The 18,943-nt window shown below is 37.6% G+C and overlaps 1 protein-coding gene across 2 annotated transcripts in view; it reads right to left on the bottom strand.

Annotated features, from left to right (window-relative positions):
- Nucleotides 1–18,943, bottom strand: part of SUGCT (succinyl-CoA:glutarate-CoA transferase) — a 340,874-nt gene that overhangs the window by 316,060 nt on the left and 5,871 nt on the right. For both annotated transcript variants that reach the window (XM_080382153.1, XM_080382152.1), the window contains exons 4-6: nt 16,956–17,041; nt 16,115–16,165; nt 10,356–10,476 (exon numbers count right to left, since the gene is read on the bottom strand). In XM_080382153.1, the coding sequence (XP_080238279.1) occupies nt 10,356–10,476; nt 16,115–16,165; nt 16,956–17,041 (258 nt within the window). The remainder of the gene's footprint in view (nt 1–10,355; nt 10,477–16,114; nt 16,166–16,955; nt 17,042–18,943) is intronic.

The raw sequence follows: 18,943 nt of genomic DNA on the forward strand, positions 1-18,943 counted from the left end.
TGTAGATTTACTCCCTTTCAGCTTTGTGGGCCTTCAGAGTTGCATGGAGCTCTCAGGCCATTAAGTTCAGCTTCTACACCACGACTTCATCACATGTGCATGTACTGACACAGGGATGTTGGGGTGCTTTAAATACCCGGCTTTGGGAAGAAAAACGGAGTAGAGTCAAGGCATGAAAAACTGAAGTGAGCTCTCTCTTCTGAGTTAGCCACATCCCCAAAAGCAATTTTAAAGAGTATAAGGCTTTAAGAAAATGTCTTCTACCTGTAAATCAGCTCCAGATGCCTCCTGCCTCTCAACTCTAAAACCCATGACAAATTCCCTGTAGCTCATGATCACGTGAGGATTTGGGGCTCATCCACATTCTATTCCATCACCTATTTTGAGAAAAAAAATATCCAGCAACAGTGTACTGCCTTCCATGTCAATCATGAAATACCAATAATAATTATTTATGTACCATGAGAGCTAAGATGTCAGGGAGACTGTGACCACTCCTGAACTACTTTTTTTATTTATTGTACATCACATTTTCCTAGTTTGTCTATGAAAACATTACTCAAAAGTGTCAGAAACTTTACTATAGTCAAAATACATAGCACAAGGTTTATTACGCTGTTGTAGATAGGTAATTATATTGTCCCAATAATGATTTTTGTTTCCACAAATCCTCAGTCTGCTACTCAACTCGTCAAAAACTGTTCTCAGACTATTTTATCTCTAGACCCCGATTACTAATTTCTCTTAGCTTGAAGTTGTCTGTGAGTGGGCAGTTATCAAAAAAACCTGACAGATCAAGTCTTTAATCCATCCATCTTCCAACTGCATAACGCAAAAACTAACAGATTGGAAAGGCCTGATTTTCTTTCCTAATGCTGGAAGGCTCTATTTTTATCAACTCAAACTCAGGTAGAAGCTTCACAATTTTTTCCCCTCCAAATGCTTTATTCAATCACTGTCAGCACTTAAGTTCATATTTCAAGGCTTGTAAGCCTGTGATTGTTGTGTTTATGTAAGCGAGGTACAACATTCGCAGTTTACCAGACCTGCCTCCTTGTTCTTAGGCCACATTAAGAGCTACTGGAAGCACAACACCCAGTTTGTTCTGACAATGCCTCCTCCAACATACCAGTCCTCATGCAGTGTCTTCTAGTATTAGAGAACAAGACATCTGTTGAAATGTTCTCTATGAACACCATTTACTGAAGACCAGTACCAAGACATCAATCCTCTTTTTTGCAGCTTCCAGCTTCATTAATTACCTCATTCTCCAAATTATTCCTGCTTCTAATATATTTAAAAGACTGTTTTAATGCTTTAAATTCTCAGTTAATTCTTCTAATTTCCATTTAATTCTGCGCATCATCCTGCTTGCATTGGTTATTTGGCTCAACCAGCCTACGTATTTCGTTATGTGGGCTTTGTCTTTTTTATTATTATTTTTTTATTATTTTTGTGTTCCCCTCCAGTTTGTTCTGCCTAGTTTTAGGGTCTCTTTTTTTTTTTTTTTTTTTTTAGTTACAAAACCAAAAAATAAAAATTCTCTTTTTAGTATTTTTGGGTCACAAATTTTAATAGCTTTTGAACAGATTAATTATCAGGAACACTTCTATAGCTGCTATTACATAGTGACAACTGCAACCACTGAGCCAGGTTTTGAATACAACTCAGTTTTCTACTTGTATGCTATCAATAAAGAATTTACAGCATCAAGAAATTATTTTGCCAAATGGTATCACTATGAAATGCACAGCATTTTTTTTTTTTGTTAAGTTGGAGCTATCAGTTTGTACCAGCTAAATATATCTAGACTATAACCACCTAGAAATCACATGCCATTTGTCAGGGGAAGGAGTGGGCACAAAGACACAGACACTCCAAGTTACCCACAATTTTACAGGCCAGCATCACTTGGTAAAAAGGAGTCTACAAACAGTACCTAGTGTCCAAGACAATTCCACATATTACCACAGTTAGTTAACAAATTGGAGGATGTGAAGAACACTTCAGCTAGCCTTTGCCCAGCAAATCACACTGCAGTTGGCATTTCTTTCCTGTTGTGAAAATACTGGGGGCAAAGTAAGATAGATATACATCAAAATTGTAACATTAAATGCTCTCATGAGAAGCCACAACAAATTACCCGTAAAAAAGATGATGTACTGGGAAGTACCAAATGCTGGTTCTTTTGAGTTACTATTAACTTTTATGTAGATGAGTGGAGCTTAGAACTATTTTTATTCTCATAGATTCATCAGAATCACACAAGACACAAGATTTACTTATTATTTTTGAAGATAACTTAATTTATGGACCTTAAGGACTTTATGTATATTAAAGCCACATATACAATTCCAGATTCAGACCCATATGAAACTCAGGTGACACACAACACTTTTATAAAAGTTTTGCCTTCTTTCTACCTAATTTTTTACTTTTTACAATAATACCATTTGCTAACAAATTAACAGTTTAGTACAGTCAAAGTATTTATAAATTCAGAGTTAAGACTAAGTTCTTTGGGGTGGCGGCTGAAAATGTCCAAGAAATATTATTTATTACAGTAACAGAAAGTTAATAAAAAAATACCAATCCCCAAAATGTTATCTTCGTAGCTCCTCTTGGTTTAACTAAGAATATTTCTAAGATTTTCTATGATTATCATATGTATTCAATTTCTTTCATGCATAATCACTCCAAAGAGTCTTTATAGGAGTAAAATTTCTTTCAAAGGCAGAAAACTAAGCATTTAAGAACTAAAATGACAGAAAATAAAATTTGAAACAAGATTTTGTAATGCTACAAGCAGCATACAAAGCAACCTGCGTATGATATGAAGCATTACTTCCTAGAAAAGGAAGAGACAAAAAAGCCCTGAGGAGCATTATCTTTGGCAAAACCTGTAGGCAAGAGAGAAGTAAGCACAATTCACACAGCTTAGCAGAGGAAGGGAATGGGGCTGAGAATCTGCGAGTAGCAGCTTTCGTCATTCAAAGACAACTACAAAATTATTTCAAAACATATTGCCTTCAGAGGCTTTAAGAAAAGGGGGGGGGGGGGCAATCAATAAAGTGCTTTGATTTTAAGACAATGTTGTCCTTTTAAACAGCGCCCCCTCCTGTTCAGAAATAAACTGCGAGCCGGACCGTACCAAGAGCAACGAATGGACATTCCCTAGAGACCTGTATATGCTTTACTTTAACCAGCCAATTGTCAAAAATTTAAACTAATCTCAGCCACAGACCCGAAGAAATACATCTAAACTAGTTATAATATTACACTCATCCGTAAAGCCAACTTGTGAGTTAGAACAGGCAATTTGGAGCTCAAGAGCACTCAAAACAGCAGGAATATTGGGAAATATCTGGGAAATCCTTGCAACCCTTTAACAGCCACTGCAGGGCTGGATATATTCCATCAGAGCTGTTTGGATAAGCAACTCAGTTGCTAATCAGAGTTTCCAAAATGCCACTAAGGAGGCTGCATCTGGCTTACCTGTGTCTAAACTCTTCACCTACACGTGACTGAACTTTAACAAAAATCACACTGTATTCCATGTTACTCTCACTAACAACTTGCAACAGTCCAAAATCTAGAAAGGGAGAAATACTATTCCTGTATTTAAAAAAAAATAGCTCAAATCTGGGTAAGTTATAAAGTAGCATATCTTCTGACTTCTAAGAAGCATTTATTTCAGATTTTATATTCTGCCGCAATACATGCCCATTCAGCTGAACCAGTCACCTCCATACATGTACATTAAATGCTTTTTGTTAATGCAAATTAAGTCCAATCTTGATCTTTAAGCTATATAGCAATCAGAGTTTTGAATGTTTTCAGAATTTCTCACAGAATGTTTCTGCTGTTCCTAAGCACAACACTGGGGAAGGGGGGAGGGGGGGGGAAGCAGGTTTGTTTTGCTACATTAGAAAAAACAACTTACAGCTGTTTGCTTAAAACCCCAAGAATTTCTGCTCTTTAGAGTGAAGACTTTAAAGAACGGGAGACCTTTTTGTCATGGTTATGCTTTTTTATTAATGCTGCTGTATCTTCTCTCCACTAGAAAAATCCTCAAATCTAGCTTAAGGTATCAAGGGGGCTGGGACATATACGCTCTCCAAGGAAATATTTTAGTGCTTCAAGGCTAAAATCTCCAAAGATTCAGTCCATGAAGTGCATGCATGTTCCATCATACCATACATCCCAGCACTCTGTTCTGACAAATGCATGTACACTGTCTCCACAGACCATCTGAGCATGCTCTAGTCCTGTTTTTATTTGTATTTACTGCTCACACTTATTGTGCGCGAGGATAGCACTCAAAAAGCAAGCACAGAGTATCCCCTCTGCTCGATTCCTGCTAGCACTGCAGTGTAGGAAAAGAGAAACAGAAGAAAATGGAGGTTAGAATGAAGATTCTAAAGGACTGGAGAACACGATGGGCTGGAAAAAGATGTTGGTAGGAAAATGTAAGCCTGAAGCCAAAGGAAGCAAGGGAAACATGTTCAGTGAGGAACTGAAGTGGAGAGGGAAAGAGTCTGAACTGGCTGAGCTAGACAGTCATGGCTAGGAAAGGGCAGGGGGGAGGGTGCAGACCAAGAAGGAAGGGAAATATATTTGACAAAAAGACCAAGAAGAGGGCACAAAGGCATCGTGTAGGTGGGAGGCTGAGAAGAATAGAAATACTAGTCTGTAGGCCACAAGAAGTGAGGAGAAAGGGACACTAGGAGGAACAATAAAAACAATTGGGATTAGACTAGATTTCATGGTGATACTACAACTTAAAGCAAGGAGGCCAAAGGAAATAATGAATGAGAAGTAAGCTGATTACATCTCTATGATATTTTACCTACCATCCAGAAGGAGAAATAAGTTTAATGGAATACATACAAGTGTTATATTACAAATGGCACATATGAGCCATTCATGACCACATGAGCAATGCAAAACACTCTGAAGACAGCCCAGCCCCACCTGGTTCCACGTCAAGCAGTATAAAACAGAAATTCCAATGTACCAGGACACACAGGAACAGTTTCACAAGGAGAGCATTCATTCAGCATCTGAACCGCTTCAGGGATCAAGCAAATAACCTAATCCATAACTGGCTAACAGCTACTATCATTGTAACCACAAACGCAAAATGCAGCTAGCAGGTGCCGAACCAGCCAGTGACTGGGATAAAAATGTTCTAGAAGGTGAGCCTTTACAAAAAGGCTATCGGTGACACTGAGGTCTGAAGACAAATGCAAGACCCCTATTTTCACATAAGCCTTGTCACAAAGTCTTTAAAAAGTGAAAGCACCACTCTCCAAAGTGCAAGGACCAACCATGGTAACAATGATAAGAATGGCAACTACCTGAGCACACTCTCTGGAGCAGCACAAGGAAAGGATGCAGTACAGTCTAGAGTCAGAAATACCATATATTTGGATAACCCCTAAATTTAAAAAGTTTTAATATCCATTTTGATTTATGTACACTTGCATTCAATAAGTGACTGCGACAAAAAAAAAAAAAAACCAACAACAACCAAGAAACTTAAAGACATCTTGATCACAGCTGCTAGACATGTTTTACTATATGGTGAAACCGATTTCTTCAAAACTTATTTATTGATTGCATTCCATACCTATGAAGTTTAAACTTGAAAGGAATATGGTTCCAAAAATAAGAAACCAAAACATTCCAGATGATATCCAGTCTCAATAATGAGTTAACCAATTGGATAAGGGAAGTAGTGTCCAGTACTTTTTTGTAATTTATTAAATGAATCAGCTATGTCTTCAGCATATATGCTAACACGAAAATCAAAGAAAATAAGAAATTAAACTTGGAAAAACATTCCAATTCTGACATACTGGACATGTTTATTTCTTGATTACCTACTTATTATTGAATGTTATGCCAAAATGTCTGTCTACATATTCTCACATCTAAAATGTAATACAGTTCATGACAGTCATTAAAAATCACCAACACAATTTTGTCTGTTAACAATAGTCATGATAAATAAAATACATCCTTAAAAAAAGCGTACTCAACTGAGTTAAAAAGTATAAACTACTCCTATCCTCTGTTCAAAGACCTCAGAACATAATTCACACTATATTGTGAATCCATTAAATTTCACAAGACCGCAAACTAGAGAGGGCTTGGAAACGAACATATTTCTATTATCTCTTGCACAGCCTGTACAAGAAATGCCAAATGATGGATGAAATCCCACTGTTTAGACGTAAAAGGGGTTACTGTAACCAAGATGATTTGTCTCAACCGTTTTCAACATTTGGGAAGACAACCAGTCCATTTAATTCAGTGTTCTAGGCCAGCACATCTCTTACATCTGACAAACAATACTGCTCTCTGCATCTTCCTTAACTCATATTTTCCGTATCCCTAGCTAGGCATTTTATATACACATAACTAAGGCATTACCAAATAACCTTAGATTGTGTTCTTAGTTTCTTTCTATCCCAAATATTACATCTGAGCTCTCAGGAACCTACTAGATTCAGTGTGTCTCAGTTCATTCTGCTTCAGTACCAGTCCTTATTTTCTTACACTGTCACAAGCATAGCTCCTGTCTCAACTCAGGGGAACCGAGCACTTCTTGGTCGCCCTTTCAGAATGCAGTTACCTGCTTTCTGTACCAATCTCTCACAAAACCAGCCATCCAACTCAGATGTCTCAGCTTACAGAAACCTGGGTTTTGGGTCAAACATTGCAACACCCAGCATAAAACATCCAAGTCACTGCTCTCAGGCAAATTTCTGTACTGAATCCCACTAGTTTCAACAGGCCTCCACAACCAAGAACCCAGAAGAAAAAGAAAAGCACTTGAACACCATGAATAGCAAGCAACATGGGTGAGACATGCCTTGCAAAAGTAAAGGATTGCCTATGAGGTTCACTGTTTGCTTTAGAAAATGAAACTGAATTAATTGCTATGTTTACATGAACAGCTTGATGTATTCAGTTACATGTGTGTGTTTTCACTGGCAAAGTTATGACATGCCTTAATAAAACACAGGATCAGACCAAAAGTTCACCTTGCTTGGATGTAGGGCTACAGGTGATTTATAAATACTCATTTACCAATTTGTTCTAAAAGTCTTTTATATTAGATGTTCAGATTAACAAAGTTTTCCAACTTGATCCCTTGCAGAAAATGGCTCAAGTACGCAAACTCCCTAACCTTCCCCATAATAAATCATGGTATACAGAACTTGGCTACCATAAAGATGTTTTAATGCTTTTACCAACCTCCCTTGCTGTTTGTCTAGCATTATTTTTGATGGAAAAACAAACAAACAAAAAAGTTCTCTTGGTCTCTTTCCATGTTTTAATCTGAGCTCCTAATCTAAGCCATTTTTATCAGTAAGTATTTTAACTGTAACTACTAGATCTCCTCTTCACTGTTCATTGGGGGTTTTTTTTAAGCTAAGCATTACTACATCAAACCTCTTCTAGTTTCTTCCTGTCCTCCTTTGCAAAAAAACCAAAAGGTATATTTGAATGTAGTAGAGTCAACCACAGCACAAAACTGTTTTGAATTGTAATATCTAGAATCAGGCCACAGAGCTTTTAAAAATCAAGCAGCAATTCTTTCTTAAATCATTTTTTTTGCCATGGGGGGGGGGGGGGGGGGGGCGGGGCGCAGAAATTACTTCCCAAGTATCACCATCATGCCTTCTCTGTGACAAATGCACATTTGGTCCTAGTCTGGTTGCTTCTTTTAATATGCTTAGATTGAGATTTTCCTATTTTCTGCCTTGACTTAATTGGTTTATGATCTGTCTTTTTTTCTTTTTTTTTAAGAGTATTAGAGATTTTGCCTTTATTCTTAGAAGGTGCATCATCCTTAAATAGATGTTCCTTGTCACCTGTTGGATGTCCAAGACTTAAGCACCTATAATTGAAGATCCCAAGTTGTTTTATAGGCATCTGACAAACACCACTTAACTCTTACTTCCCAAATACCTTCAACCTCGAATGATCACAGTCCATGAATAAATAAAAAAAGAATCTTTAGTTATGTATTTTTTGATGTTTGTGTTTTTCATTATGTATAACTGTAAACTGTGATATTCAAGCTTTCAACAGCAAAATTATATGACCTTTGTCCAATTTGTTTTCACAGTAAGATGAAAGCGTGCAAGAGGTGAAAGCAGAGGCAAGTAACTTAGGAGTACAGTCACTGTTTAATGTGCAAGTATATAATTACAAAAGCCAAAGTTTACCTGGAGTTGAATTTGGTGAAAGAGGCAAAGAGCAATGAGAAAGGATTCTGCAAGCAAGCCAGCAGCAGAAAGACAGCTAGGGGAGACACGGACCTACTGCAGAATGGGGCAGGGAAACTGGTGACAAAAAGACATGAAGAATGCCTTCTTTGCCTCAGTTTTTACCACGAAAGCCGGCCCTTGGTAGTCCTAGGCCCCCGAGATTTGAGGGGAAGTCTGCAGCAAGGCTCACCCTCAGTGGAGGAAGTTAAGGAGCACTTTAAACAGAACATACAGAAGTATGCACCCTTGTAGCAAAGGCAGCCAACAATATTTTGCAATGCATTAGGAAGAGTATTGCCAGCAGGTTGAGGGAGGAGATCCTTCCCCTCTACTCAACACTGGTGAGGCCACACCTGGAGTACTGTATCTAGTCATGGGCTCCCCAGTGCAAGACAAATACGAAATCAGAGGCATGTTTACCACAGAACCACACAGACAATTAAGAGACTAGACCACCTGACACGTGGTGAGAGGGCGGGACAGGTGAGACTCCAGCCAAACCAAGAGAAAGCGCAGGGGGATTTTAGCAACGCATATAAATAGCCAGTGGGTGGGAATGAGCAAGAGGAAGCCGAAGCCAGACCCTTCTCAGTAACACCCACTGACAGGACAAGAGGCAACAGACAAGTTTTCCTGAACATGGGAAAAGCTTTTTTACTGTGAGGATGATCAGACACTGGAACAGGTTGTCCAGAGCAGCTGTGGAAATACTCAAAACCCAGCTGGACATAATCCTGGGAAACCTGCAGTAGCTGACTCTGCTTGAGCTGGGGGGTTAGACTAGATGGTCTCAAGAGGTCCTTTCCACCTAAACAATTCCATGAATCTGTGAAATTAAATAGTATCTTTCCTTAGGCCCTGACTTCAAGTACAGATTTTGTTTATTATCAGTAAACTACAAAAGCACTCAAAAGTTAACATGCAGTACGAATGGAAAAACAGATTTACCAAATCAAAGGCCATTACCTCACATAAATTGTATCTTGGATATAATTTTTATTCTTTTTCATTAATGATGGGTACAGCAGCTAAGCAAAAAATAAATATCCAAAAACCACTTGACAAATTCCAGTTGTGAGATTACATGCATAAGCAAATATGAAAAACATTGTGGTAACTAGCCACTGACCAACCTAAAAATGTGTTTAAACAAAGAGATTCTCAGCAAGCCCTGAACTGCCTTTCTGCTCTTGTCTTCTTCAGACATTTACCATACAAACATGATATATACGTCACAATAGACTGAAAAGCTATTTGGTTCCTATCAAACAACATCAATACAGAGTAACTAAAAAGCCAAAGCCACTTATTCCTCAGAAATTCAGAGGCATAACAAGTTTGTAACTAAGACTTTAAACCAATCTAAAAATACCTGTAACTTTCATGTTTTCATTTAGTTCTATTTTAACAGTAGAATACATGCAGGCATCCTTCCATTTTAGTGCTTGATCAAGATTTTTGGGGCGTTTTCAGTTGGGGTTTTTAAGTGATTTTTCAGACTTAAAATTATTTTTACATGTATGCATTTCCTGATATTCATATGTTTACTTTCCTTTCATTTTTCCCCAGAATTTATAAGGTACCTACAATTGTTCTACCATTTCAGTTATCAGGCAACAGAATGTAGTGTAAAACTTCCATGAACATATAACCACGCAACTGTGAAGAGAGAGGTGCTTCAGTAACAAACACTAAGGTTACCAGACTGGAAACCTGCAATATGTAAACGGATACATTAGAACTGCTGGAGGCAGGGGGAAGAAACTTTTAAAAATATCTGAGTTTTCAGCTAGTGCAAAGGAAAATCCAAGCAGCTCTGCCAACCCTGGCTCCTTTGAAGTCAACAGGAACATTCCAGGCTGGCATGGTAATGCCACTGTTGAACAACTTACAAGCTGTCGTCATGGTTGCTACCTCCCAATTTTTCTATACCTGTTTTTGAACTGAACAAACTCTCAGTCTTTCAATTGATCTTACTGACATCAAAATAATATACTTGTATATTACCACATGACTTTTAAAACTTTTCCTGAAATAAAGGAAATAATGAACACAAGCAATTGAAATTACCTGTTATTGAGCAGTACACTATGTGAGGAGCAATCTTCTTAATGTCTTCATAACCTAGACCCATTTCAGCCAGTTTCCCAGGGATGTAGTTTTCCACGAAAACGTCAGACACTGCTGCAAGCTTTAGAAAAGAAAAGGACAAGTAAGATTTGTTAATGAACTTCCAAAACTTCAATAAATTCCTCAAGTAACTTAATTTAAAAATCTCACTAATCAAAATGGCTCCAGTCTTTCTGACAAAACTTACAAACCTAGAGAGATTTTTCTTTACCTGTTAGACCATGCATCTCTGCAAACTACATATTAGAGACACTGCATATCTAGAAAGTCAAAATCCTAAAGCAACTAGACGAAACTATGATAAAATTACATTATTGGTATCACATCAATGTCCCACGACTTGATGATAGTTTACAGAACAATCATCACCTTTACACCTGCCCTTAGAATATATTAACCTTTATCCTTCACGTTTTCTCCCTTCTTTTTCTCAAGCTATCTCTACCATAGAAAAAAACTTAGAGATTATTTTTCATTTTAAAATCATTGAATACAATTATTGTAACAGAAGACACATATCTCATTTCCTGTATGTAGAAACAGAATAGCGAGCCCAAAAATTTTACTGGGTTAAAATGAACAGTCACCTCAATTAGAATAGTGCTGTCACGCTCTGCAATGCGACTTTCTCCATCGCATCTAGATGAATGACCTAGTCCAAAAATCCACTGAAGTTAAACATTAACATATAACCTTAACGGGCTTTAAGTTGCATCTTTTTATCTTATAAAAGTTAAAAATACACATATACAAGTTTCAAGACGACTAACACAAATTAAGAACTCCCAAAGCAAAAGAACCACACACTGAAAGATGCATGCCTTGGGGCCGTTGAGTATTTTTTCTTGGTCGCACCCCACTCGCCCCCTGGAATTTTTGGAACTATTCCCTGACAGGTACCCACGTATGTGCACACATTTTTAAGCATAGCCTAGGACATTTAGTTTCTTAACGCTATTTGCAGCTGATGAGCGTCACATTCTCTGAAACTACCATGTTGATGTCTGCTTAATACATACAGTATATTAGACCAGCTTCTATAAACTACTGTCATCATAACAACAATCAAAAGCATTTTTTGTTCTAGCATGCAGGCTGTTCAGCTGAATGTAAGGCCAAAGAGGGTGCCAAACCAGGAAGCATTTTAACAAGAAAAATAGAAACTGATTCTTATTCAGACAAGGTACCACACCACTTAAAAATGGGTTAATGGGATGCATGAAGGAGACATTAACAGAAATGAAGTTCAGCATATAGTAAAGGTGCATTTTAAAATATGTTATCAACTATTTTTAAAGTTGTTTTATCAAGAACCTGTAGGACTATAGCAAAATGAGAAACAGTCTCCAGATTCTTAAAAAGCATTGCTGGGTTTCAATGTGGACAGCTGGCTGGTTTGTTATTTTGCGATTCCATAGAAGTGAACAGAACATAACTTCATGGAAGTTATTAAATAACAGGCATTTGTCACAGGAAGGTTTTCAAGAAGATCCAAGTTTCCACAGAGCTAAAGTATTTGCTAGTAAAAACAGAAGTAGCTCAGACTGATCTACAGCTGTCCCAACCCTGTGTGCAGGACAGCAGATGAGGCCACCAAAGTAAGGCAAGTGGAACACAATAGGGGCAAGCTCTTTATTCTCTAATAGTATGCCTTTATGCAAATAAAGTCAAGGGGGGTTTTATTTTCTTTTTAAATCCTTCACAGTTCATACTTTTCCAACTGGTAATGCTACAGCACTAGCTTAATTCATTCAAGAGACAAAATCAGATAGAGCTTTTGTATTGTTTTCGCTGGAACTGTATAAACTATCCAATTTGCCATGATTATATGGGCTAAAATGGTTTGAGAGTTATCTCATACTAAAGAGCTACTACGAGCCACTGAGGAAGAAAGCATGACATACAGTACTATAACATAAAAAGCACCACACCTTTGGGCTTAGAAATATACATGGGATGGCGACAGCGCTCAAGTCTGATACAATGACTTGGGCCCAGTTTAGCAGTATATCTACTCTCCGAAAGAAATCAACCTGAGTTTTCAAGACATCCTACAAATGCTGCGTCAGCTCTGCTGCTAAAGTTTTCATGACGCTTGGAAATAGTCTTCAATGCATAAAGGCAGCAGTCTGTGCTTAGTACTTTTTTTAATGCTCACTGAACCAAGCATAAGTACCCAGGGTACTACCACTGCAGAGAACTGGATTCAAACTCTGATCCAAGCAAACTGTATGCTCTTAAAACTCAAAGGGATTTTCCATCTCAATGGGGGTTTAAGTCCACTGTCAACTGAAATGTCACACTTCCACGTCCTACAAAGTGCTCTGAACATATCACTTGTATTTAAACCTCTACTAACAGAGCAATACAACACAGACCTGAGTTGGAATACTACGTATTCCAGATAGGACACTGATATGCTCAATGTCTGTGCCTCAGGAAAGAAAAAAAAAAAGACATCATGCATGCCAAAGTAGTCATTAAACTGAATTACAATAACAAATAATGACAGTCCTAACTTTAAAAAGCTAACTAATCATACCTTTTGGAAGTTTTGTTTAGTTTTTTAGTTTTGTTTTTTTACAAAATCTCCACACAAAGGAGAATGTGCACACTCACACACACACTGTGTATTTGCATGTGTGAATAGTTTGCTTTATCAAGCGAGACAGCATGCATGAGATGCTGACCTATCAGCTACAGGTAATGAAAGGGAAGGAGTGCCATCAGCTCCCAACCAATGGAATATTCCCAAATTCTTCACGAATAGAGAAGTTAAACAGTTAAGGCTAAATACTCAGGAGAAAGGTATCATCCTCAAGGTTCTTAAAAGAAGCTTCTGACATTAACTGCTGAATAATGCTCTAAAGAGATATTGAGCCGTATTACAACAAAAGGATGTCAGAGCATGGGACTGGTGCACATACCAACAATGAAGTGAAAAAAAAAAAATTCATTCAGGTAGACATACAAATATTTGGGAAGCAGTTAATAGCAAGCCAAAAGCATTAGGAAGAAAGACAGGGCTACAAGTGGCACAGAATAAATAAACATAAAAAAGATGACCAAATAATAATTTTGTGGGAATCCTGTAATCTTGTAATTATGAAAGAGCAGACCTTGGACAAGCATTTTGTAGTGCTGTGCCAAAGGAAGAAAAGCAGCCAGGACTCCTGATAAAAAGATTTCTTCAGCTTACTTGATACTACTGACTGAGTTATCACGGCTGTCCTTTTGTCATATACCTGAAGACTCTCTACTCCTTTGTTTTTAGTATTCTAACCATGCTACCTTTTTTAATGAAAATTTGTAACTTTATTACCTTACTTTATAGGGCTTAGGCTCAGGACATGATTCATATTTCTGTACGAGTAACCAGTGTCACAAATTTGAATTTCTTCTTGCCATCAATCGCTTTACAGACACGAATACTATTTTTCATAGTAACAATTACATTGCTGAACAACCCTCAATTCTATACACATCTGTCCTGATGTTTCCAGGAGACAACTGAAAACAGAAGCCTGTTATAGATAACTTCCCTTTACATATCCTTTTTAACAGAACTCCAAACACAAGTAGTTATATTCTGGCTCCATTTGAGATGCAATAATGGAATGTCAAGACCTCTGCACCAAATACTTCCACAAAACTACCACCCTAAATCAAGCAAAGTGACAAACAACTCCACAAGTAGAGTCACATTTCAGTAATGCCTCATCACTTCAGTCCACAATGTTGCTATATCACAGATAAGGATGCCATTGATTTAATGAACAGAAAGCTGTAATGGTTATGAAAGCAACTCTTCTTAAAAGAGTAACAAGCTAAGAAATAACTTTCTCACAGGAGATTGCCTCATTTCCACAGCTAGTGTGGTAAATATTTAACAGAGTTAGTTCTCTCACTGGTGATTCCATAACATCACATCTTAGCAAATAATTCTCCTACACTGCTTGACTGTTTCAGTGACATCAAGCTAAGGGAAAAATTAATATTGCTGCTGGCAGGAAGCATTTGTCTGTAGCTCTAAATACTCTTACTGCCAGCTATCCCATCTTCAGCATCATGATAGCTCTACACTACAGTGATACAAGAGATCTTACTAGCAGGAAAAGGGTGGGAAGCCCAGCACTGAGCTGACAGAAAGGATGCACAAATGAGAGAGAAGAAAGCTGATAACTTTGATTCAAAAATTATGTGGGATTTGAACTTAACCAGATACCTGAGCCTGAAGTACAGAAGCTGTATTGCAAATTCTTAAGTCACCAGACACTCAACTCCACGGACCATAAAAAGGTTCTCCATATCACAGGCGGAAAGCTATACATTTAAAACCAGAAGCAATCAGTAGTCTTCCTGCACAGATGTCAAGATGAGAAAAGGGAAACTTCCTAACCACAAACAGTGGCAGTCACACCATAAGCTCAAGCTGAAGCCATCTTTTCTCCAGCTTATCCTGACTCAAAGGCTCAGCTGCCTTTGATTCTTCAAACAGGTCCAGTTCACACACGTGAAATCAGCGAATGTGTGGCAGAGAGTACTTTTTCTTTCACCATTTTTAAGGGTCAAATAACAAGCTACTCTTGTGCAAGAGGAACAACTTCTATTTAGAATGTAACTAGTTTATCCAAAAAAAAAAAAAAAATCTGCATTATACCATGCAAAATTATTCCAAATGACTGTATCCATTTCCAAAACCTTTAAAAGATAAACATACAACTTCATAACAAATCAACGATAAATGGTTCTGCTCTGCAAATAGAAAAGGCACTACAGAATCCTTGGGTTATAAACTCTAAAGAGATGCTTCATGTGGAAGTCTTACGTAGCTGACAGGGAAGAACAAAGGTAAAAAGTACCAGGCAACTTAATCAATTTGCATTTCAGGCAATGTTCACAACAAAAAATACTACCAGACAAATTCCATTTATTGCAGGACACATACAGTCTCACTGTGATAAACTGACTGGAACTGATATCGAAACAAACAGTAACAAAAGCCAGCTCACCCTCTCAGATGTGTTAGTACTGCAGGGCTAAAACCACAGCGTTGGCAAGTAGAAGGTCTTGTATTTTTCAATACATAAACAAGGGATGACAAAGTGCACAAGTTCCACAGAATGTGAGATGTGATACTTTTATTAATTTTTCAATGGAAAAATGGATCACTCTTAAAAGACCCTTACTTTCTGAACTCAAGTACTGAAAAAAGAATCCAACATCAAGTTTACCTACAGGACAATATTTCTCAGAAAGACACACAGCAACAGAAGACATGAATACATTGTAACATTCAAAAACCTGCAAACACTGGAGCCCAGTATCTCCTCTTCGTAAACTGCTCACTGACTTCATCAGATCAGTGCAGCTTGAATCTTTCTTAGGAAGTAGTACAAGATCACATACAGCAACAGTAAAAGGAAAGCACTAGGCTGTTAGACTGTTTCCTCACAATATTTCATTTGACGCTTTCAGTAACATTTTCACGTAAATTTTATATCTAAAATCATTAGAAATTACATTTAACATTGAGACCAAAGGAACAGAGCACAGAAGCTATATACCGTCATGTAACAAATTTTCTTAACTTACCTTTTAAAATTATATCAGATATCAAGCTAATACTTGAAATATAGAGTTTATTTTTTATTACTCAGGATCAAAATAGGCACAGTTTTCATGCTATCAAAACGTACCTCTCTGATAAGTTTTACTCCTTTTGAATCTTTCATGTTGATAGCTATACTCTGGGGATAAAAAAAAATACAACAGTAATTTATGTGAAAGCCCTTCTGGTGATTATCAGCCTCTTCTAAACATAACCAACAGTCAAGTTTCACACTACAGCTAAATCCAATAAGTAAATATTTACACACACACCACCTCTCTCTGCTAAAAGAAATTGTTGGTAAAGCAAGCAGAAATGTCTCACCAACGTATCAGACAAGCACTGAAACGAGTATGGCAGATGCACAGCTGGAAGCTGCACTGCAGTCTGTTCACTGTATGTTTGCAGAGCAGCTACTGCAAGCATGCATGGGTACGCCAAAAACATTTGTTTCAATGGCAGCAAGCCATTAAACAATTCAGGCATGTCGTGAAACTTTATCTTAAACCTGAAACTTCACAAGCTACCTTTAGCCAACCTAACTGTGGTATGATGCCTGCTTTCCTCCAGCTCCAGCTGAAGCACGTCAGCTGAGCTGATGCCCCTGAAAAAAACTGATCCTTCAAATAAAATAACCCTGACTTTCAGCAGTGTTCATTTCCAGTCAATTTGCACCACCAGCTGGGGACATTCAGGACCACTCTTGCTTTTTGCATTTGCCTCAGCTGACCACAGCACCATACGAGGTTTGCAGCCTTTTTTGTTCAAAGGAACTCTTTGTTTTTTCTCCTGAAACTTATTCATCACAATTTAAGGCCAATGTAACTATTGCTCCATTATATATGTTAAGAATCAAACAAAGAACTGTTATGTCTTCAGTTGTAATTACAGAAAACATTGGCTAATGTTCAATGCCACACTCCACTTACCTTTTTATTTCTATTGACACTGAGAAAATAAACACTTTCTGTTCCAGCAAAAGGTGGACCCCAGGCTCTTGTATCATCACCAGCTCCTGAAAGAAATGCCAACACATTTTCGTATTTGTCCAATATCCCACTATGAACAAACAAAAAGAATAAAAAGTTTTCCCCCAACATATTTAAACCACCTAAGCTTTATCTAGCAGGCAGGACAAAAATTAGTTTTATATATATATATATATAAAGATACTTATATCAAAAAAACACCTAAAAGTGAACGTGATTAAGCAAAATGAACACAGTGCTTGCTAGTGCTGGGACTACTTTTAAGCTTTAAAATATTACTATACAGCCACAAACCACCAATGTATTTGCAGGTTTTTGGTTGTTTTTCTTTGTGGGTTGTTTTTTTGGTGTGGTTTTTTGTTGGGGTTTTGGTTGTTTTGGTGTTTTGGGGGGGGGGGGGTTTGGGGGGGTTGGTTGTTGGGGTGTTTTTGTTGTTGTTTTGTTTTTTGTTTTTTTTTTTTGGGGGGGGGGGGGTGGAGGCACCCAGGGGGAAGGTGGAAGGGGCTTTTTTGTTTGGGGTTTGTTTTTTTACCTTAAAGCACTGCTACAATGTCACTCTTTAAGGCAATCCAGAAGAATTTAGCAGCAGCTCTATCCCTGCACCAAGTCACACAGTGCACATGGTCAACAAGCTATTCCTGAAACACTCTGGACACAATGTCAAGACACCACTGATCAGCAACAACTTGTTAAACTGCACGCTGCTGAACACCAACGAAAGGAAGCAATTGCAAAAGGTAAGATGGCATTAAAGCTGCTGCAGACATTGATGTCAGTGTATGATTTATGCTTAATTTCCAATTTGAAACCTTTCTTAAATGTCATGAAGACTGGCAATTATTTCAATTAGAATTAAAGCTAAATTTAAATTCAGACATAATCAACATCCCGAATTCTAGCAAGCTTGCACATTCCTACATCTATTTCAATAACTAGACTTTATCTACTTGTTAACTTCACATGAGTAAAAACTTTCCTTAGTGAGGCAACACAGAAGACTCTTTGATACTAGCACAGACACAGAAACAAGCTGAAGGTCTTACATCATATAGCCACTGTCACAGTTGTGCTATACAGTGCAGTAACACAAAGTAACACAGTCTACAGTCATTTCAGATCGACTGTGGTAGAAGTTATACAAATGTTGTAATTACTTATCAACATCTGTACTGTTTAGTATGTCAAAGGACTAGTTTGGTTCAAGCAGCAAGCTTGGGGGGCGGGATGGGAAATATCTTTCTTCTGTATATTACCACTTCAAGCCATTCAAAACAACACATTTCAGTAATACTTTCCATCCAGAATGCTACTGTGGCTACTGTCCTTTACAGATTAATACTCCTGTGAAAGTAGATATCCTCTCACAGAAAGAGCCAATTACTCATGTTCTAAAATGTTTGAAATTCAGAATTCTCAGGCTGCCCTTTTCCTTCAGTCACAAAACGAAACTCTAGGACCTGGAATGCATACCTCCAAAACCATTACTTCATACCTAAACACTGACATTTCTCCATTCCTACTACCTAGATACTTGAAATTATACCACTGTCAGACTCATCAGATAGTACAAAATAGATGCAGCTTCTGCCCTGCCACAAAAGTGAAAACATTTGAAACAATGGTGAGTGATTAAGGATGACCCATAGGTTGATGTGTGACTTCGGTTAGACATTCTACATTTTGTTAAATGTTCAAACTTCCAATATTTCCTATTTAAAATAAAATATAGGCAAAGTAATATGTTTTAGTATCTCAAGTGTGTAATTATCTTCACCAGCTCTTTTCAAAAGTAATAATACCAAAAAAGAGAAACTTAAAAAATGGAAACTTCAAGAAAGAAAAAATACATGAAAATTTGCAGCTGCTGTGGCATAATTTCATGCCTCAAATGCATGATGATGTATAAAACTGAAAGCCAAATGCAGAAA

The sequence above is a fragment of the Falco punctatus genome (assembly GCF_963210335.1).
Source record: "Falco punctatus genome assembly, chromosome: 4".
NCBI lineage: Eukaryota > Metazoa > Chordata > Aves > Falconiformes > Falconidae > Falco > Falco punctatus.